This window comes from Neofelis nebulosa, chromosome 1 (assembly GCF_028018385.1).
Source record: "Neofelis nebulosa isolate mNeoNeb1 chromosome 1, mNeoNeb1.pri, whole genome shotgun sequence".
In the NCBI taxonomy this organism is placed as follows: Eukaryota; Metazoa; Chordata; class Mammalia; order Carnivora; family Felidae; genus Neofelis; species Neofelis nebulosa.
Genome location: NC_080782.1, coordinates 406,013 through 428,380, shown reverse-complemented (window position 1 = coordinate 428,380; position 22,368 = coordinate 406,013). Strand labels below are relative to the sequence as shown.

General features: G+C 48.4%; 1 protein-coding gene and 1 long non-coding RNA gene across 4 annotated transcripts in view; one reads left to right on the top strand and one right to left on the bottom strand.

The window, feature by feature from the left end:
- CEP72 (centrosomal protein 72) overlaps nt 1–4,884 on the bottom strand; it is a 36,382-nt gene extending 31,498 nt beyond the window's left edge. For 2 of the 3 annotated variants that reach the window (XM_058708867.1, XM_058708939.1), the window contains exon 1: nt 4,754–4,884. In XM_058708867.1, the coding sequence (XP_058564850.1) occupies nt 4,754–4,835 (82 nt within the window). In that variant the 5' untranslated portion in view covers nt 4,836–4,884. Of the gene's footprint in view, nt 1–4,627; nt 4,721–4,753 lie in introns of those variants that run through there. The other variant, XM_058709020.1, reaches the window with a different exon arrangement.
- Nucleotides 4,885–4,971: 87 nt separating this feature from the next.
- On the top strand, nt 4,972–6,174 carry LOC131500323 (uncharacterized). Its single transcript, XR_009256234.1, has 2 exons — nt 4,972–5,291; nt 5,559–6,174. It is a non-coding gene; the product is annotated as an uncharacterized LOC131500323 (long non-coding RNA).
- The last annotated feature ends 16,194 nt before the right edge of the window (nt 6,175–22,368 follow it).

Here is a 22,368-nt window from a genome sequence, read left to right as displayed (position 1 = left end):
GACTCCTGAAATCAGCCCCCCTCTAGCTCAAGAGCCAGCAAAACAAACAAACAAAAAAAAAAAAACCACACCACACACCTGGCCTTGCACAGTGGCCAGCCCTGGGACAGAGTGAGAGGATGCGGATTACCACCTGGGTTGCAAGGAGGTGGCCCACAGGCATCTACAGAGGCTGCGTGTGTGACAGGAGCCTGGCCACCACCTTAGGAACAAGGCAGCGCCCGCTCAGTGCCAATAATGTGTAACAAGATTCAAATAAGAAACAAGTCTCTCAACACCCAAAATGTCCATGACGCAACAAAAAAATGACCAAAACCTGAAAAAAATCTCAATTTAAATAGAAAAACAATCAACACCAACACTGACAGGACAGAATTATTTAACAAGAATTTTAAAGCAATACTTTAATGAACAATTATGAACACTCTTGAAACAAACGATAAGATAGGAAGTCTTGGCAAAAAAACCCCATAAGATATAAAGAAGAAAAAAATAGGAATTTCAGAAACATAAAATACAATACCCAAAACAAAAGTACCACACAGAAGCAGCTCAGTAACAGCATGGAGATAACAGAAGAAAAAATTCAAAGAGTGAATGCAAAGATAGACTGGTCAAAATTGTCCTATCTGACCAGCAGAGAGAAAAGAGACTTAAAAAAGAAGAGAAAGAAAGAATGAATGAACAGAGCCTCAGGGGCCCATGGAAAAAGAAACCTAACATTCCTGTCATGAGTCCCCATGCAGTCCCAATTAGAGTTCCAAGAAGAGAATGATAGTATGACTAAGAAGAAAAATGTTTAGCAATTACAGAAATAATGGCTGAAAACTTACCAAATTTGGCAAAAGACATAAAGCTATATATTCAAGAAGCTGAGAAAACCCCAAACAGAATAAAGACCAAAAAAAAAAAAAAAAAAAAAGCCATGCCCAGATACATCAGAAATAAACTTCTACAATCTAAAAACAGTGGAAGAGGGGCATCTGAGTGGCTCAGTTGGTTAAGCGTCCAACTTCAGCTCAGATCATGATCTCGTGGTTTGTGAGTTCAAGCCCCACATCAGGCTCTGTGCTGACAGCTGTGTCTCCCTCTCTCTCTCTGCCCCTCCCCTGCTCACGCTCAGTCTCTCTCAAAAATAAATAAACATTAAAAAAAAATTAAAAACAATGAAAGCATCTTGAAAACAGCCAGAAAGAAAAGGCATTACCCATAGAGAAAAAACAACTGACAGGGCAGGTGATTATCCTTCAGAACCAAGGAGGCGTGAAGGAAGGAGAGCCACATTTTCCATGTGCTGAAAGAAAAGAACTTTCAACCATGAAACCTGCACCCAGCAAAAACAATCTTAGGTACTGAAGTGAAATAAAGATATTTTCAAATGAAGAAACACACAGAGAATCTGTCATGAGTACACCTGCCCTAAGGCAACTGCTACAGAAAACTCTTCAAATAAATAGGAAGGATAAAAGAAGAAAACCTAGGTCATCAGAAATAAAGGAATAATGAAACAGGTAAGCATGTAAGTAAAAATGTTTCCTCCTGAGTTATTTACAATTTTGGATGACTGTAAAAGAAAAAAGTGATTAATGTGGTTCTCAAGGTATGCAAAGAAAATATTTAAGATCACTAAATTATAAAGGATAATAAAACCAAAGGACACATTGGGTAAGGTTTCTACATTTCACTGGAAGGGGTAAAATGTCCACACAAGTAGACTGTGTTAAATTACATAATACGTTGTAACTTATAGAGCAACCACTAAAAATAGGTATACAAAGAGATATGCTCAAAAATATAATAGAGAAGTCAAAATGGAACACTAAAAAAATACTCAAACGGCAGAAGGCAGGAACAGGGAAAGAACAGAAAACAAATAATAAAATGGCATACTTCCAACTATCTTATATTAACAATTCCATTAAATGTAAATGGTCTAAATACACTAGAAAAAAGAGATTGGCAGAGTAAATAAAAATGAACCAACTATAAACTGCCTATAAGAACCTCACTGCAAATATAATGATATAGATAAGTTTAAAGATTACACAGTAAATAGAGGGGAAAGATATACCCTGCAAACACTAATCAAAACTAAGCTGCAGTGGCTACACTACATGCCTCAACAAAGAAAATCATCAGGGACAAAGAGCAATAGCACATATGTTACAAGGGTCACTTCAAACCCTAAATATGTAGGCACAGTGTCAAAACATATGAAGGGAAACAGAGAAATCAACAATTACGGTTATGGACTTCAACACTTCCCTCCCAGTAACTAATACAATCACTAGACAGAAAATCAACAAAGATACAGAAGAACTAAACCTCATCATCAGCCAACAGGATCTAATTGATATTCACATAATACTCCACCCAACAACTTTCTTTTCAGGTGCACTTGGAACATTCACCAATATAAACCAGATCCTGGACCAAAAACAAACCTCAACAAATTTAAAAGAATTAAAATCACAGAGTATGTACTCTGACCATAATGGAATCACACTAGAATCAATAAAAGAAGGGGAAAAAAGGAAAATCTCCAAACACACAATGAGAAAACACACCCCCAAGCAGTCTACAGGTCAAAGAGAAGTCGTCTCCAGGAAAACCTAAAAATGCACTGTACTTAATGAAAACGAACATATAACAAAATTTGTGAATGCAGCTAAAGCTGTGCTTAGAGGAAAACTTATGTCACTAAATTATAAAGTATAAAATCAGTAATCTAAACTCTCACCTCAAGAATCTACAAGAGCAAACTAAATGCAAAGTGAGCAGACAAAAGGAAATAATAAAGAACAGAATCAATAAAATTTGAAACTAGGAAACAATGGAGAAAAACCCACCAAACCAAAAGCTGACTCACTGAAAAGGTTAATACAATCGACAAACCTTTACCAAGTCTAAAATCGAAGACAGAAATGACAATATCAAGAATGGAAGAAGGGTTACCACCACAGACCCCAAAAACATTTAAGAGGCTGGTAAGGGAGTAAACAACTCTACACACATAAGTTCAACAACTTCTAGAAAACAATCAATTTTACAAATCCCAACCATAACTCACCCAAGAAGAAACTGATAATAAGGATAGTTTTACAACAGACAGAGAAACTGAATGTATAATTTAAAAGCTTCAAATACAGGGGCGCCTGGGCGGCTCAGATCATGAGCTGGGGGTTTGTGAGTTCCAGCCCCTATGGGGCACACTGCTGTCAGTGCAGAGTCTGCTTCCAATCCTCTGTCCCTCTCCCTGCCCCCCTCAGAAAGACACATTTAAAAAAACAAAAAAACAAAAAAACAAAACAACTTCAAGGCTTATATGGTTTCAGAGAGCACCAAATCTACACAACCTCTTCTAGAACGCACATGTGGAAGCAACACTTCCCAACGTATTCCAGGTGCTCAGCTTTACCTTGATGCCAAAACCAGAGACAAACAGGACAAAAAGAAAACCAGCGACCAATGTCCCCCATGAATATACACACAAAACTCCGCAGCACAGAGAGATGGGAGACCAGAACTCAGGAGACAATTGTGCGACAGGGGCGGAGGGCACGTCTTCCCAGGAATGAAGACTGCAGGCTCAAGGTTTTATTAAAAGCCAACCTGGAACCGCCTTATTTATGGGTGAAAGAATGCCCCCCCACCCCACTCGGGCCCCGCGCCCCACTAGGCGCCCCCCGACCCCACTGGGGTCCCCCGCCCCACTCGGGGCCCCACCTCCACTCGGGCCCCGCGCCCCACTCGGCCCACCCCCCCGACCCCATTGGGGTCCCCCGCCCCACTAGGGGCCTCACCTCCACTCGGGTCCCGCGCCCCACTCAGCCCCCCCGACTCCACTGGGGTCCCCTACCCCACTCGGCCCCCCTGACCCCACTGGGGCACCCCACCCCATTCGGCCCCCCTGACCCCAGTGGGGCACCCCACCCCACTCGGCCCCCTCCGACCCCACTGGGGCCCCCCACCTCCACCGGGCCCCGCGCCCCACTAGGCGCCCCCCGACCCCACTGGGATCCCCGCCCCACTCGGGTCCCGCGCCCCACTCGGCCCCCTCCGACCCCACTGGGGCCCCCCACCTCCACTGGGCCCCGCGCCCCACTAGGCGTCCCCCGACCCCACTGGGATCCCCGCCCCACTCGGGTCCCGTGCCCCACTCAGCCCCCCCGACCCCACTGGGGTCCCCCACCCCACTCGGCCCCCCTGACCCCACTGGGGCACCCCACCCCACTCGGGCCCCTCCCGACCCACTGGGGTCCTCCGCCCCACTCGGGCCCCGCGCCCCACTCGGCCCCCCCGACCCCACTGGGGTCCCCCACCCCACTCGGCCCCCCTGACCCCACTGGGGCACCCCACCCCACTCGGGCCCCTCCCGACCCCACTGGGGTCCTCCGCCCCACTCGGGCCCCGCGCCCCACTCGGCCCCCTCCGACCCCACTGGGGCCCCCCACCTCCACTCGGGCCCCGCGCCCCACTAGGCCCCCCCTCGACCCCACTGGGGTCCCCTGCCCCACTCCGGGCCCCACCCCACTCGGGCTGCGCGCCCCACTCGGCACCCCCGGCCCCACTCGGGCCTCCCACCCCCACTCGGGTCCCCTCGCTCCCACCCCATTTTCCCCACCACCTCACACCCGCCTTCGACGGTTCAGGAAGACGCGGTCCGGGTGCCGCGTCTCTGGCCGGACCCCGTCCGCCCACCCCGCGGCAGGAAGCTCGCGCCCCCAGCCTGCCCGCCGTCACCGCCACGCACACAGGTCGCGGTGAGGCGCCAGGCCGCTCTTCTCCCGGATCTTCTCTTCACACAGCACCAGCCACGGGCCCGCAGGCGCCATACTTTCAAACGGCACGCACCTGTGTCCGCGCCTGCGCAGTGGGGCGGCCGCGGAGCCGCGAGGGGCGGGGCGAGGGGCGGGGCGAGGGGCGGGGCGAGGGGCGGGGCGAGGGGGCGGGGCGAGGGGCGGGGCGAGGTGGTTCGGTCCTCGGTCTCTGAGCTCCCCTGCTCTGCCCTCGCTGAGAGCAGTGCCCTCCCCAGGAAAGCCTACCAGGCCGTGGGGAGCCTAACCCACCGGGAGACCCCGCACGGAGGGTCACTCGGAGGCGGCCGGTGACGTCTGGGGTCCGAGCTTGTGGCTCTCCCTCTGACCCGGAGGTTCGTGGCCTGTCAGTCCCTCTAGGGCCTTTGAGCGTCAGGAGGAGCACTTGAGATCTGCAGGGTTTAGGGAAGACTCGGTCGCATCTGCCCCAACCAGCCAGAACCGTGGAGTCACCCTCTCCTCCTCCATCTCCTGGTATATGGGAACACCTCTGCTGCCCCTCGCCCCAGATGTGACCGGCTCCTTGGCAAGGTCACGTGGCATGTCACTGCCTGGGGGGTGGTGGTGTAGGGGGGTGTACACAGGGTGGTGGGGTACAGGGTACCGCATCTCTGCTAAGCAGAGCAGAGCTTCCAACCTCGCGCACTGGGCCCTTGTGCTGCCGAGTCATTTACTGAGACTGGCGAACACTCGGTAATACTTCGGGGTTGTCCTGGGACTCTGACACAGGTCCCATTCCAGGTACTGCCCGTGCTCCCCTCTCTACGGGTTTGGGCACATCCCAGGCCCAGGGTGTGGTCACCGCACCAGGTCCGCTGAGGGGGACTTTGTGCAGGCAAGACACTGACAAACAGCGAACCCACGTCCTGCTTCAGAAGCGAAGAAAGGCCAACAAGAGGCTTCAGCTGGCGCCGCCCGAGGGAAGTGGCTTGTCGGGGCGGCCCACACTCCACACACCCACTGCTTCCTCCGATCACGGGTCCTGAGGCTGGACAGTGGACCTCTGCGCACACCCTGCAGGACAGCACCACAGAGGCAGTGTTTCTGCCGTCATGGACGCATCAAGAAAGCTTGGGAAATCGTGTTTTCTGCTTCCTGAAGTATCGCATATTCATTGGAGGAAAAATGCAAAATACAGGAGAACAAAGATTAAGTATTCCAGCACACAGAGAAAAGCACCGTTAATGTTTCCACATGTGTCCTTCAAGTGTGTTTTCCAAGCCTGTGTATATTTTACAAAAACAAGACTATGCTGACTGTTCTCGTATTATATACACGTGTATTTTTTACTTTGTAAGAACTCTTTATGTCACTAAATATTCTTCAACATCATTTATTAAACTTCCATTTAAAATTTTTTTAATGTTTATTCATTTTTGAGAGAGAGAGAGAGCGTGAGCAGGGGAGGAGCAGAGAGACAGAGGGGGACAGAGGATCCGAAGTGGGCTCTGTGCGGACAGCAGCAAGCCCGACGTGGGGCTCAAGATCACGAACCGTGAGATCGTGACCTGAGCTGAAGTCGACGCTTAACCCACTGAGCCGCCCACTGCCCCTAAACATCCATTGTAATGGACCATCAGATCATAAACCAAACCCAGGTTCATCTGACTCACCTTCCATTGCTGGACCTTCCACCTGTTTCCATTTCCTTACATTGACAAGTCTGGTGGAGTATTGTCTCGAAGTTCCTCTTGGGGCTCTTTGGATGGAGCCAGGAGTGTTGGAGCCTGGAGCTGGCACCATGAAACCATAGAGCAGGAAGGATCTAGAAGGGGAGGCAGGGACTTCCTAAGCCCTGGCCCACAGAGCCCCCACTCACCCCCCAGGGAGACAGCAGGAAACTCCATGGCATCCTGTCCTGAGTCCTGGCACATCTGACTGCATTGAACTGGGTTTCACGGAATAGTCTCCAACAGGTGTGTGGAAACCACTGAGGGAACACAGCCCTGTCCCAGCTCAGCACCTGCCTGTCCAGAGACCCGAGGAAACTGCCTTTCAACTCTGGGAATGCTTTTATCCAGCTCAGGGAGACTAAATCCACCCAGGGAGACTAAAATCCAGAAAGTGTGTTTGTGGCCAGTGCAAGGGGCTGCATGCAGAAATTTGGGAGGAGCCCGGGTGGCTAGGCACTGGACACAGGGGTGGAGGGCCCCCCTGTGCACCGAGCTCTCCATTGCTTGCAGCCCTCCACAGCTTTCTAGAACATTCCAAGGAGGCTTCTTGGCCTCTCATCCTCAATCCCCAAACTGTAGGCAGCAACTTTGGGGTCAGTTCATCCCTAGAGATGAGGCCAGAGAAGGAGACAGACCAATCTGAGGATGTGCCCATGTCCACTGTGCTGGGCAGCTGGAGAGGTGCCCTGGGATGTCTGGACTTTTCCTAAACCACGGTTCTTGCCAGGGAAGGGGTGGGGGTGGGAAGAGACCTGCGATGTGGGGTGATTTCCCACTTTCCCCAAGACAGGGGAGCTTACCCATCCCTGGGAACCAGAGTGGCTGAGGGGTGCTCGCTGTGTGCCTCTGAAGTGCTCTGTTACCTACTATGAGGCGTCTCCTCTCCATCCTGTGGTGTAAGCCAGCATCGTGTTGTTTCACTGGCAAGGAAACAGAGTGACCACCTGGGTGCAGTTTTAGGGCACAGGCTCCACACCTGTGCTTTTGTGCCAGTTTTGTGCCCGGTCCAGCAAACACAGGGGCTCTTGTGCGGCGAGGATAAGCCCACCTCGCCAGTCTCTAGTGAGCCCACTAAACTCATGCGTGTGCGCCTGCACGCTCACAGTCACATACCCTCACACACACGGCCTTCCCCAGCCGGGTGATGGAACCCACCCTTGGCCAGGCTGGAGACACCCCCCACCCAGACAAAGCGGGTGCCCTGCAAACACACCTCATTCAGAGACTTCATGGAACGTGCCTGTGGTCTGATGTGGCTACTGGTGTCTCCTGAGGGCCACGCTGGGAGGGAGGGAGGGGCAGGCGGCCCAGCGGGCACGGTCCTCCCCACCTCCCACCAGCTCCTCCTCCTGAAGAAGCATCTGACGAGGGCTGGCTCGTGCTCACCCACAAACCAAGAGCCCACCCCCCACTGTATTTCCAACAGCAAGAGCAGCATTGCTACCTGTGAATTGTCCATGCATCATTTTGCCAACTAACCCCTCTCCTCGGAGTAAAATGAGATGGGGTGTGAGGCCCCTTCTGGGCTGTTTTAAGGTCAACTATCAAGGGTAGTTTGGGGGGCTCGTGTTAGTGTGCTAACCTCGTACATGGCTAATCATAACTCGGAGAAACGGGTGGTGCTGCCTCTGCGCTGGTCCTGGGCCGTGTGGTCAGCAGGGTGGAGGCTGTGGGGGCTGTCCAGGCAGGTGGGGGGACAGGCTGTGCGTGGCCACGGCTCCAGGCCGGGAGCAAGTCCAGCTGTGTGGACTCCACTCGTCTTTGGGAAGCACTCACGGCACGTGATTCTGCCCCTCATTTCCGGGAAGGTGAGAGTCCAGGCCTCTGCTGGGGAGGCCTGCAGCTCCAGGGGGCCTCCCCTGGGGGAGTGAGGTCCTCGGAGCAGGAAAATGCACCCACCCCGGGAAGCGTGGGCGGGGGGTTTGTCTCACCTCGGAGTGCCGGCAAACATTCTACCGACTTCAGGTGTCAGACGCAATGCGAGACCCGGATGAAACACAAGCAGAACCCCTCATGCGGGGCGAGCTCAGCTTTGCTGCCAGCAACCGCATCTCTGTCCAGACGCTTGGCCGCAGCTCAACTCCCATGAGGCCGAATGTGACCCGTTCCTGTCCATGTCCAGTGGAAACCCCTGCCTCCACACCCCGCCTACAGAGCCCGGGGAGCCTCCCCCCATCCAGCAGTCTCTGTCCGTGGGCTGGGTGCCCTGTGTCCCCGAGCCACCCCTGTCCCGGTCAGGGCTTCGGAGGGGGAGAGAGGAACAGAGGCTGCAGTGTCCTGTGGTTGCCAACACCTAAAATCCAAAGACTTCTCAGGAAGATGGGGACTTCCAACTCCTTCTGGAAGGGGACACGGGGCAACTGGGCCTATGTTTGCACACTACAGCAGCGTGGGGGCAAAGCAGCAGTGGCACCATGGGAACAGGCCTGCAAGCTCCCCAGGCCTCTGAGCCTTGGCCCTTACCTGGAGGTCAGGGACCTTGCCCACCATCTGGGACAGTCAGCTCCACTGCGGGCACACTGCATCCCATAACCACCCTGCATTTTTCTTGCTGTGGACTTAGGGTCTTCCCAGTGGGAGCTGCCTCTGCGCCCACCCGCTGCCTTCCCTCCGACTACCTACTTGGCTGCCAAACTGCCAGGGAGAGGTGCAGGACAAGTGAGGGATGGACCTCAGGTGTCACCCCACCTCCGTTGGGCCTGGGGACCCGCAGCCCGCTCTCTACCTCTGAGACTCTAGTGAGCACAGGGCTCAGGGTTCCTTTGGACCAGGCAGAGTGTGGCCACACGGAGCCCCTGTCCCCCACCCTGGTCCTTTGCCCACGAGCCAAGGTCAGCCAGCCCTAATGTCTCCAGAGAGCTGGCCACCCCCAGCCTGCACCGATCCCTGCAGATCCCCACGGGGCGGGATTCCCTGTTGGGCTCAGAGTCATCATGTGGCACAGCTTGGCAAACACAAGGAGAAAGGTCAGGTGCTGCCCACTCTTACGGCTCGTGTGTTACGTCCACCGTAAAGCGGGCAGCACGGAGGGCGGGAACACTGGTCTGCGAGATGGTGTTCTTCTTGAGCGACACAGCTGGGGGCAGGGACCGTCTCTAGCAGGCCAGCCGGCCTGTGAACCAGCAGGCGCCGTGGGCAGGCCCACGAGTTTGTGTGGCCGGGCAAGCCGCTCTCCAAACCACAGATTTCCCCATCGCTAAAAACTTAGCAGGGTTTTGAGGTAACCGGTGCTTCCCTACCTCTTCAATTTTGCCGATTTCCATTTCGGACTGACAAGAAGTAAGCAGGAGGCTACCATGGCATTTTGGGATAGAGTTTTGACTTTCTGGAAAAAAGAATAAGTGTAGGTGGCACATGCCACGCCCCCCTTCTCCTTGTCTTGAACACAGTTGTGATGCCTGGGGTTGCAGCAGTTATTTGGGGACAATGAGGGGAAAATTGGCATTGCACAGGTTCCCAGCTTGGGCTCCAAACCAATGCCAGTCCCAGCCACCCCGAGCCTTCTAGCTGTGAGAAGACCCCAGTGTGCAGTGACCCTGCTACAGCCAAACGCATCCCCCCCTGCTGTGGTGGGCGAGCCACGCGTGGCACGGGCCGTGCCGGGTGGTGAGTGTGCAGTCAAGGACGTCCCCAAGACGTGATACTCCGCAAGGCAGATGTGGAGGGGCTCCCTTTCTGCCTGGGGGGAGAGAGACAGGCTCCCAGAAGAGGGGCGGACGGGGCCTGGAGGTGGGTGTTGCCAGCAGAGTGGGGAGGAAGGGGCTCTCCTGTACCTGAGGCTCAGTCAGAGAGGAAGAGACGCCTGGGGTGGGCACGGCCCTCCCTCTGCTCTGGGGTTGAGCTCAGTTCCAACCTGGCCAAGTCCAGGCGGTTTGTGTAGAGGATGGAGCAGACGGGACCAAGTATAAGCAGAAACCGGAAACAATCGACTGGTTTCCCGGCTACAAAGTGAGCGAGAATTCCGACAGCCCGGCCTCCTGCCCTTCGTGCATAATCACCAACAGTTAAGACAAACAGTGACGAGACTCCCGGAACAGGGACCACGCCTCCACTTATCACTGTGGGTACTGCCCAGAACAAAACCAAAGCGGAAGGTCTTGCCTACAAAGAGCTTATAGTTTAGCTGATGGTGGGTTCCCGAAAAGGCTATTTTGGGAAAACATTTATGAAACCAGAAGTACTCCTCTCTCCCCCCAACAAAATCCGTGTAAAATCTCTCGAACCTCAATGAGACTAATTTAAGGATCTTGGGAGGAGTTTGTCCCGGGTTTTCTGGAGGACCCTAAATGCAATCACATAAAAGAAGAGAAGATGCGAGAAACACACTCTGGCCCCCATGGGACGAGGGAGGCGGAGGTCACAGGGACACGGCCAGGGGGAGCCCAGGGACGCCTGGGGCACTCGCAGCTGGAAGAGGCAGGAAGAACCCTCCCTGGAGCCTCCAGAGGGAGCACAACCCCGCCAGTGACTTGACCTCAGACATCAGGCCCCACAGCAGGAGAGAGTAGATTTGTGTTGTTTTAAGCCATGAGTCTGTGGTGATTGCTCACAGCGGCCACGGGAGTCGAAATACAAAATGACCTCAGAAATTGCCTTGATCAGCCCCTTCATACGCAGAAAGTTGACTTTTGCAGGTGTGAAATGCCTTACCTAAGCTCCCAAGATGGTCAGTTGTCTTTATCTTCGAGGACACTGCTCCGCGGTGCCCTTGTCCAGTCTGTGTTGTATGGTGGGTTGAAGGAAGACATTTCCACGGGGTCTGCCTCCTCCCACATCTCAGGAGAGCCCGGGCGGGGCGGGGAGACCACGCCCCTGACAAGTGTTCCGGGACACTGGGCAATAGGACCAACCTCGGGACAGGGCAGAGCCGTCCTCAGAGGAGGCAGAGAAGCAGGCCCTCAGGGGTTGATTCCCCCGTGCTGGGCCAGGCAGGTTGCCCGTGTCGTCTTGGTCAGTAGCCATGAGGATCCCACGAAGGTGCTACGGGATGGAAGATCCTCTCTCCCACACCCATTCTACGGGGGAGCGAACTGAGGCTCGAAGGAGCCATGAAACTTGCTCAGATCCAAACCCAGCTCTGCCTCCTGCCCTCAGCTCTTCCCCACTAATGGAGACCGCCTCCCATGGAGACCCCTGGAGGGCAGGGAGGGTCACGTGGGGCCACCGTACTCCACTTTCCTCCAGGCGCTCGCAAAAGCCTGAGTTGTCTCCTGCAGCTTATACACTGTTTTCTGTACTCATTTAACTGCCAAAAACCATTTTCAGAACTCAGTCCCTGGAACTATTTTTTCAAAGGTCTCTTTTCAGTCTCAAAGAGCAGGAAGCAGTATGCTTTTAAAAACCAATTAGCCACACATTTTTGCTCATTAAATAAATATTTTTACTTTGGACCCAGTTGACGTCTCAGTTACACAGAACAATGAGGCTGACTCACCTGTTTGCGCCTCGGTTGCCCCTTTTCTCCCCGAACCTTTGAAGTCCCCGTGAGGCCGAGACACCTGGCCCATGCGTGGGGCCCGGCCCGACCCACAGGCACCACCTGAATTCTCACCCATCTCTCAGGTGTTTGAGACGCTTTCGATATGCTGGCACATCAGTCTTCTTGGAACACTAAGGAGGTTCGTGCTGCAGGACACGGCCTGCAGAGGAAAGTGACTGAGACGTGAAATGAGCGGACAGGACCTGCAAGAAAGGTGTGCCCTGGAGCCCCTCCTGGCGGTTTCGGCCTGTTCGCCAGCCCTGACTCCCCTTGCTTCCTGTCACCTCTACTCTGTGGTTGCTTGTACCCATGGAAGACAGGTGGGTGAGGCCAGTTCCTTCTGTGGAAGAAGCCTTCATTCACCTATTCGACAGGTGTTCATGAGTGCCTGTTCTAGGTGCTGGGCACACAGTGGGGCTTTGTTTCCACTGAGCAGAGGCCGGAACGTGGCATCAGGAAACGCTACAGTGTGCCACAAGCTGAGCCGTGCCATGGAAACAAGAGACGGGAACAGGAGAGGCACACAGGTGCCGGGCACGTTGTGGTCTTGAATACGCACAGGATAGACCCGATCCAGGAGGCAGGGTTTAGACAGGGTTACACCACAGCAGGGTTAGCTGTTTACACCGGGGAGCGTGCAGGACAGCATCTGAGCATCGTGGGAGAGCCAGGCGCTCATCCGGGTGCACTGGGGTCAGGTGGGTGACACCTCGGCCAGCTGTGCAAGGGTGATGCACTCACCCACCGGGCCCCCACTGACCAGCATCAGCACCTCCCGAAACCAAAGTGCCAACTGAGAGTTTGTCCTCATCCTTTCTACCCCCGACTTCGTACCTGAAATTATTCTTCTGCTGACCTCCACTGAATCCACCTCCCCACTTATCCGGTGGACTTTGTCTTTCTTCATATTTGTGTGGACTCACAGGATACCAGACCAATGGCAGGTTGTACACAAAGACGTATTTAATTTAGTTGTCTTAAATAAATGTCACATCAGTTATTTGTTTTTAAATATTTATTTTTTTTTGAGAGAGAGAGAGAACACTCATTCAAGGGGGAAAGGGCAGAGAGAGAGAGAGAGGGAGAGAGAGAATCCTAAGCAGGCTCCACACTATCAATGCAGAACCCTATGTGAGGCTCTATTTCAGACCCCGGGATCATGACCTGAGCCAAGATCAAGGGTCGGACGTTCGACCGACTGAGGCACCCAGGCACCCCTGCTACATTAGTTATTCAAATAGTCAACTGGTAAGTTTAATACACTTGCATAGAAATAACTGTAGGTATTAGAAGAGTAAATGAAGATTTGGAGCCAAACCCTAAAGAAACAGAATAGGCAAATAATTGAAATATGTAAGCAAGTGTCTTTCAATTTGTAGTGGCTCTCAGTTTAGTCGTTCACACACTCATAGCTGATTTATTACCGTTGGTAATATTAATTGGATTCAACCAGTTCGTTTTCTGCTTCTTGAAGTAAACTGGGATGGACTCATGGGATCATTTCTAACCCACACTGAAGGTTGCGTGTCATTAAATTCAGCCAGCACATCGTAAGACCGAACTAGAAAATTGGTGAAAACCACGATGTACAAGGAGCTGGAAAGAAGCAAGCAGTAGAAGCCTTGGAAGGGCAGCGTGGCTAGAGCAGCTGAGAAGGGAGGGCGCAGAATGTCAGCCTTTGGGAGCCAGACGACTGATCCCAGGAAGGGACTTAAAATAGTCCCCAACTTTGGGCAAGCTGACACAGAAGCACAGATGCGGGAAGCCACAGCGATGCTCTGTCCACGCGGTGACTGCAAACGTGGGAGGGGCGGGGAAGAGGCAGGTCCACGTACCCCTGGGGGAGCCTCTGCAACTCTGGGAGTCCGGGAAACCGTCCCAAAGAAGAAACCTCACTGGAAGGCATGCGTGGAAAGAGGACATCAAGTGCTGGAAACACAAGCCAGAGTGACCGGCTCTGAGGCGTCTATTAACAAAACTGGTGGACTTGGAAGAAAAAGAGAAATGACTTGGTCAGAAGACAAAAATCCCAGGTCACTTTTCAAGGAAAGAAAACCAGAGAGTCCTCTTTTTTTTTGCCAGAAGGTAATGGAGTGCCATATTTAAGATAACCAAGGAAAGAGCATCTAGGCCAGGGACCCTACGCCCTGCCCAACTGACCCACATTGGTAACAGAAGGTCCACAGGCAGACCCGAACCCCTCAGAACTCAGGGAATCCGCGCGTGTGGTCAGCCAACATTGCCTTGGGGGCTGGATGGTAAATATTTTAAGCTCTATGGGTCAAGAGGCAAATTGAAGATATTATAAAGATGCTTACTTAACCACCTAAAATATAAAAAAACTGGTCTTCCTTGGGGATTCATAGAGACAAGTGGGGGGCTTGATTTCGCCAGGAGTCATGGTTTGTTGAGCTCTGTGCTACAGAATTAGCCTCAGACAACCAAACGGTGGGGAGACCTCAACTACAGAATTTGGAATCTGCGTTTGGAGTCAAGATTCTAAACACAGAACTTGGAATTCAGAATCTGAACCCAGGACATAAACTGACAGCTTAGAAACAGGATCCAAAATGCAAATCAAAAGGACAGGCTGAGATGTTAGTTGCCAATATTGACAACACTTCTGAAACTTTTAAAACTTACACTCTTTCCTTTTCATTTTGATTGATTAATTTATATGCATACCATAAAACTTACTTTTTTCTAATAAAAAGAAATGATCAGGACACAAAATAATTTCATCATGCCAGAAACTTCCTTCGGGCTTCCCTGGTGGAGTCAAACCCTTCTGCCACTGCAAACTCCTGGAAACTCGCATCTATTTCCCCATCTCTAAAGTTTTGCCTTTTGTGAAATGTCACAAAACAGGAGCCTTTTTAGATTGGCCTCTTTCGCCCAGAGGGTGTCCATGGCTTCATCCAAGTTGTTACCCATGGAGAGCTGGTTCCTTTTGTTACTGAGCAGTATCCCCTCATGCAGGTGTCCGCACTTCATCCATTCACCTGCTGAGACATATTCAGTTGTTTCCAGCTTTGGGTGATCATGAATAAAGCTGGTATAAATAGTTGTGCACAGATTTTTCTGTGAGATAAGTTTTCACTTCTCTGGGGATGGGATTACTGAATTGCATGGTAGTGAATGTGTAGCATTAAAAGACGTTGCCACTTCTCCAGAGGACCTGTGTCACCTTTCAATTCCCACCTCAACGGAAGAGACTTCCAGGTGCTCTGCACCCTCACCAGCACTTGATGCTGTCAAGTGTTTGCTCGCTCTTCCTTCCTTCCTTCCTTCCTTCCTTCCTTCCTTCCTTCCTTCCTTTCTTTCTTTCTTTCTTTCTCTTTCTTTCTTTCTTTCTTTCTTTCTTTCTTTCTTTCTTTCTTTCTCTCTCTCTCTTCCTTCCTTCCTTCCTTCCTTCCTTCCTTTCCTCCTTTCTTTCTTTCCTCCTTTGTTCCTTCCTTCCTTCCTTTCCTTCTTTCTTTCCTCCTTCTTTCCTTTCTTTCCTTTTCCTCCTTCCTTCCTTTCTTTTTTCTTTCTTTCTTTCTTTCTTTCTTTCTTTCTTTCTTTCTTTCTTCCCTTCCTTCTTCCTTCTTTCCTTTCTTTCCTTTTCCTCCTTCCTTCCTTTCTTTTTTCTTTCTTTCTTTCTTTCTTTCTTTCTTTCTTTCTTTCTTCCCTTCCTTCTTCCTTCTTTCCTTTCTTTCCTTTTCCTCCTTCCTTTCTCTTTCTTTCTTTCTTTCTTTCTTTCTTTCTTTCTTTCTTTCTCTTTCTTTCCTCCTTTCTTTCTTCCTTCCTTTATTTCCTCCTTTCTTCCTTCCTTTCTTTCCTTCTTTCTTTCTTCCTTCTTTTCTTTCTTTCCTTTTCCTCCTTCCTTTCTTTCTTTTTCTTTCTTTCTTTCCTCCTTCCTTGCTTCCTTCCTTCCTTCCTTCCTTTCCTCCTTTCTTTCTTTCCTCCTCTGTTCCTTCCTTCCTTCCTTTCCTTCTTTCTTTCTTTCCTCCTTTCTTTCTTTCTTTCCTCCTTCCTTCCTTCCTTTCCTTCTTTCTTTCTTTCCTCCTTTCTTTCTTTCTTTCCTCCTTCCTTTCTTTCCTTCTTTCTTTCCTCCTTCTTTCCTTTCTTTCCTTTTCCTCCTTCCTTCCTTTCTTTTTTCTTTCTTTCTTTCTTTCCTCCTTTCTTTCTTCCCTTCTTTCTTCCTTCTTTCCTTTCTTTCCTTTTCCTCCTTCCTTTCTCTTTCTTTCTTTCTTTCTTTCTTTCCTCCTTTCTTTCTTCCTTCCTTTATTTCCTCCTTTCTTCCTTCCTTTCTTTCCTTCTTTCTTTCTTCCTTCTTTCCTTTCTTTCCTTTTCCTCCTCCCTTTCTTTCTTTTTCTTTCTTTCTTTCCTCCTTTCTTCCTTCCTTTCTTTCCTTCTTCCTTCCTTCCTTTCTTTCCTTTTCTTTCTTTCTTTCTTTCTTTCTTTCTTTCTTTCTTTCTTTCCCCTCCCCCACCGTGTGCTAATTCTGATGGACACAGGCAGCACCACACTGTGAGGTTCCTCTTCATTCTGCCTCGACTAACAGTGTTGAACAACTCTGTGTATGCTTATCTGCCATCCCAAATTCTTGGCTGAAGTATCCATTCAAATCTTTTGCCTTTGTGTATTGGGTTGTTTAGCAGTTCTTAGTATATTGTGGATGCAAATCCCTTGTCAGATGCATGGCTCACAGATGTTGCCCTTTGGCCTGTGCCTTGCCTTTTCACCCTCTCAGTAGCATATTTTGCAGAGCAAAACATTTGATTCTTGTGAGGTCCACTTTATCCATTTTCTCTTTCACGGTTTGTGCTTTGGTGTCATGTCTAAGAATTCAATTTCTCACCCAAAGTAAAAACATTTTCTCCTTTGTTTTCTTCTAAAGTCTTATAGTTTTAGATTTTGCATTTACATTTTTGATCCATTTTGAGTTAATTTTTACAGATCAGTGTGTCTACCAGTGTTCATCTTCTTGCATGTGGACGTCCAATTGTTTCAACACTATGTGTTGATAAGCTGATCCTTTCTCCATTGAACTGCCTTTGCATTGATTATAAAAATCAATGGGCCTTATTGTGTGGGTCTATTTCTAGACCCTCTACTTCCTGTTGATTTGTGTATCTTTTTGCCAATACCACACTGTCTTTATACCCTTCACAGTAAGTCTTTTTTCTTTATTAAAGCTTATGTATTTATTTTGAGAGAGAGGGAGAGAGAGAATCCCAAGCAGGCTCTGCACTGCCAGCACAGGGCCTGATGTGGGGCTCGAACCCACGAACCGTGAGACCATGACCTGAGGCTTAACCCACTGAGCCACCCAGATGCCCTGCCTTCATGGTAAGCCTTAAAATCAGATAATGTGACTTCTCCAACTTTGCTCTTCTATTTTAAAATCGATTTAGCCAATCCAGTCCTATGCCTTTCCATAAAAGTTTTCGAACATGCCTTTTTATCTAGAAAAAAAACTTGCTGGGGTTTTTGTTGTAATTGCATTAAATTCATACATCAATTTGGGGGATGGTTTTCCAATCAATGAACATGTTAAAGCAGTCTTAAGTAGTAAGTCTTCTTTGACTGCTTTCATCAGCATAAAGATCTGGTTCATGTTTTGTTAAGTATATATATATTTCATTTCCTCTGCAGAATTTTTTTTTTTAACATTTATTTATTGTTGAGAGACAGAGAGAGACAGAGCATGAGCGGGGGAGGGACAGAGAGAGAGAAGGAGACACAGAATCTGAAGCAGGCTCCAGGCTCCAAGCCATCAGCACAGAGCCTAATGCAGGGCTCGAACTCACGAACAGTGAGATCATGACCTGAGCCAAAGTCAGACACTTAACCGACTGAGCCACCCAGGCGCCCCTCTGCAGCAATTGTGAATGACACTGAGCTGTAAATCTCAGTCTCCACATGTCCACCCTCAGTACGTAAGAGTATGACATATGAGTACTGGTCTTGTATTCTGTGACCTTACCAAACTTGTTTATTAGCTCTGAATATCGTTATATTTTGTAAATTCCTTGGGTTTTCTACCCAATTATAACATCTGCAAATAGGTATGGTCTTATTCCTTCCATGTCTGAATGTCTTTATCTTCCTTTACCCTTACCTTGCTTTCTCACCCTAGCATGGGGTTGGAAAGGGGTGGAAAGAGCAGGTGTACTTTTCTTGTCCCAGATCTTAGGGAGAACATGTTCAGTTCTTTGCCATTAAGCACATTAACTGCAGATCTTTTTCTATTATTATTTTAGAGTGAGAGAGACCATGAGTGAGGGGAGAGAGGCAGAGGGAGAGAAAGAGAAAGAGAGAATTTCAAGCAGGCTCCATGCTCAGCATGGAGCCCGACACAGGGCTTGATCCCACGACCCTGGGATCATGACCTGTGCTGAAATCAAGAGTCAGACACTCAACCAATTGAACCACCCAGGTGCCCCAACTGTAGATCTTCTAATAGATGCCCTTTGTCAGACTAAGGAAGTTCCCTCCTTCTACTTTGCTGAGAGTTCTTGTCATGAATGAATCTTGAAGTTTGTCACTTTTTTTTTGCATTATTTGAAATGATCATGGAGTTTTTCTTCTTTCGTATGTTAATATGGAGGATTGTGCTGATTGAATTTCATAGGTTTAACCAGCCTTTTACCCGGCTTGTCACTATGCATTATTGCTTTTATATATTGTTTACCTTATTTGCTAATATATCGATGAGTGTTTTTATATCTGGGTTTGCCAGAGATATTTGTATGTTGTTTCATTTCTTATATTGACATGTACCTGGTTTTGTTGTCAGTGAACAGCTGGCATCATGACATCAGTTGGGAAGTGTTTCTCCTCCTCTATTTTCTGAAAGAGATTGTATAGAATTGGTAGTATTTCTTCTTTAAATTTTTTTAAAATGTTTATTTATCTTTTGAGAGACACAGAGACAGTATGCAAGTGGGTTAGGGGCAGAGAAAGAGAGGGAGACACAGAATCCGAAGCAGGCTCCAGGCCCTGAGCTGTCAGTACAGAGCCCGACACAGGGCTCGAACTCATGAGCTGGGAGACCATGACCTGAGCCACTCAGGCACCCCTCTTCTTTAAATATTCATAAAATTCACTAAGGAAACTGTCTTATCTGGAATTCTCATTCTCAGGTTTTTCCCTTGTGAAGCCAACTACTTTAATAGAGAAAGGATTATTCAGATTATTCAGGGTCTCTATTTCTTCTCGGATGAGTTTTGGTAGCTTGTTGCTTTCAAATAATTGGTCTGGTTCATCTAAGCTGTCGAGTGTATGTGCACAGAGCAGTTTGTAACATTCCCCTACTGTCGTTTTAATGTCTGTGGGACCAGTAATGAAGTCTCCTCCTTCATTACCGGAATTGGTCATTTAACCTTCCTTCTCTCTCTCTCTCTCTCTCTTTCTGTCAACAGTCTGGTTAAAGGTCTATCAATTTTATTGATCTTTTCAAAGAACCAGCTTTCAGTTTCACTGATTTTTTTAATGGTCTTTCTGTTTTTAATTCCACTGATTTCTCTCATTTATTATTTCTTTCCTTCTGCTTGTTCTCAGTGTACATTACTCTTCTTTTTCTAATTTCTTAAGGTGGAAGATTAAATTGTTGATTTCTAATTTTCCTTTGTTTCAAATATAAGCATTTATTTCTTCTTTCTAATTAAATGCTTCTAATATAAGCGGTTCATTCTTTTTTATTTATTTAAAAAATTTTTTACATTAAATATAATTTATTGTCAAATTGGTTTCCATACAACACCCAGTGCTCATCCCAACAGGTGCCCTCCTCAGTGCACATCACCCACCCTCCCCTTCCTCCCACCCCCATCAACCCTCAGTTTATTCTCAGTTTTTAAGAGTCTCTTATGGTTTGCCTCCCTCCCTTTCTAACTTTTTTTTTCCTTCCCCTCCCCAATGGTCTTCTGTTAAGTTTCTCAGGATCCACATATGAGTGAGAACCTGTGATATCTGTCCTTCTCTGACTGACTTATTTCGTTCAGCATAATAAATACCCTCCAGTTCCATCCACGTTGCCGCAAATGGCAGGATTTCATTCTTTCTCATTGCCAAATAGTATTCCATTGTATACATAAACCACATCTTCTCTATCCATTCGTCAGTTGATGGACATTTAGGCTCTTTCCGTACTCTGGCTATTGGTGAAAGTGCTGCTATAAATAATGGGGTTCAAGTGCCCCTATATAAGCAGTTAATTCTATAAATTTTCCTCTGAACACCACTAAGTTTTGATATGTTGTATTTCTATTTTTATTCAGTTTAAATAGTTTCTAATTTTTCTGGGAGATCATCCAGGATGTGTGGGTTATCTAGAAGTGTGCTGTTAAATTTCCACATATTTGGGAAATTTTCCAGATATTTTTATTGGTTTCTAGTTTCATTCCATTGTGACTTTTTTGTTTTTGTTTTAAATTTGTTAAGGTGTGTTTTATGACCTAAAGTATGGTCTGTCCCAGTGAATGTCCCATTAGCGCTCAAGAAGGATGCATGCCTTGAGGTCATTCAGTAACTATTCTATAAATGTCATTGGGTCCTGTTGGTTCCTGGCGCTGTCAGTCCTTCCAGGTCCCTGTTTGTTTCCCATCAGCTTTTCTTTTTTTTCTTCCATCAACTTTTCTATCACTTACTGAAAGAGGACTTGTTAGGACTTTCCTTGCCTTCTATTTTCAATAGAAGAATCCGCCTGGATTTTTATATTTTTTGTAGATGCATATAGGTAGGTTGTGTTGCTTGTCTCCGGTCTAACAATCTCTGTCTCAGGTGGTGTGCTCAGGTCATCTGTGGCCAGCTTCATTATTGATCCAGCGATGTTAGATGTCACCACGTGTTCCACCTATTATGTTTTAGCTATATCCTTTCTCTTCCCCCGTCTCTCTTGCTTGCTTTCTTTTGGATTATTAGAATATTTTTTAGTATTTTGTTTTTATTAAATTTTCTTTTCTTTTCTTTTTTTTTTTTTGCTATATCTCTCCCAGTTTCTTTAGTGGTTTCTCTACAGATTACAACATAGATTAACTTCTCACTCTACTTGTCAATCTACTTACAATTGACATTTTACTACTGCAACTGGGATGTAGAACCTCATCGCCACAGGAAGAAATAGAAAAGTTGAAGAGATAACCAGCAATGAAATTAAATCAGTAATCAAAAAACTCCCAACAAACGGAAGTGTAGGACCAGAGGCCTCAGAGGTGAATTCTACCAAACCTTTAAAGAAGAGTAAATACCCATTCTTCCCAAACCGTTCCCAAAATTAGAAGAAGAAGGAAAACTTCCAAAATCATTCTATGAGGTCAGCATGACCCTGATTCCAAAACCAGATAAAGACACTACAAAAAGGAGAACTACAAGCCAATTTCTCTGGTGATCACAGATGCGAAAATCTTCAACAGAATACTAGCAAACCAAATCCAACAATAATTTAAAAAATAATTTACCAAAATCAAGTGGGATTTATTACCGAGATGCAAAGGTGGCCCAGTATTCACAAAACAATCAACATGACACATCACATCAACAAGAGAAAGGATAAAAACCATATGATCATTTCAGTAGATGTGAAGTATTTGACAAAGTACAACATCCATTCGTGATAAGAACCCTCAACAAAGTGGGTGAAGAGGCAACGTGTGATAAAGGCCACATATGAAAAACCCACAGCTAACATCATCCTCAATGGTGAGGACCCGAGAGCTTTCCCCCTGAGGTCAGGAACAAGACGCAGATGTCCACCTTACCACTTTCATTCAGCACTGTACCGGAAGTCCCGGCCGCAGCAATCAGACAACAAAAAGCGATAAAAGCCACCCAGGCTGGTGAGGAAAAAGTAAAACTGTCTCTTTGCAGACGGCATGAAGCCCTGTCACCACATAGACCCCTCTCCCTTTACATGTGGCCCTCATGCGTATTACACGCACATACACAGAAAACCCTCGGACAGCCCTGTTGACGTTACACAGAACAGACATCAGGGCCAGGAAAATCAGGCGTGAAGAGGAGCTATAGTCCGCCGTGTTCGCTCAGGGATCTACCGCTTCTCTTGTTCCTCCTTCTGGAGTCTGAGTTGCCCTCCAGTGTCACCTCCTTCTGCCTGCAGGGCCCTTAACAGTTCTTCCAAAGCAAGCCTATTGCACCAGGCAATGAGACTGTGTCCCGGGGGTCTGCTTCTTCCTCGTCTCTGAAGGATGCTTTTGCTGATACGACTGTGACTTGATGGCTCTTTTGGTTTCACATTTTAAACATGTTCTTCCATGTGCTCTGGTCTCCACACTGATAAGAAATCTGCCCTGTTTCAATTATTGTTCCCCACGGGGATGTGTCATTTCTTTCTGCTTCCCTGGCACTAAATGAATTCAAATGAACACTCTTTGCCGACAAACATGCTATTGAA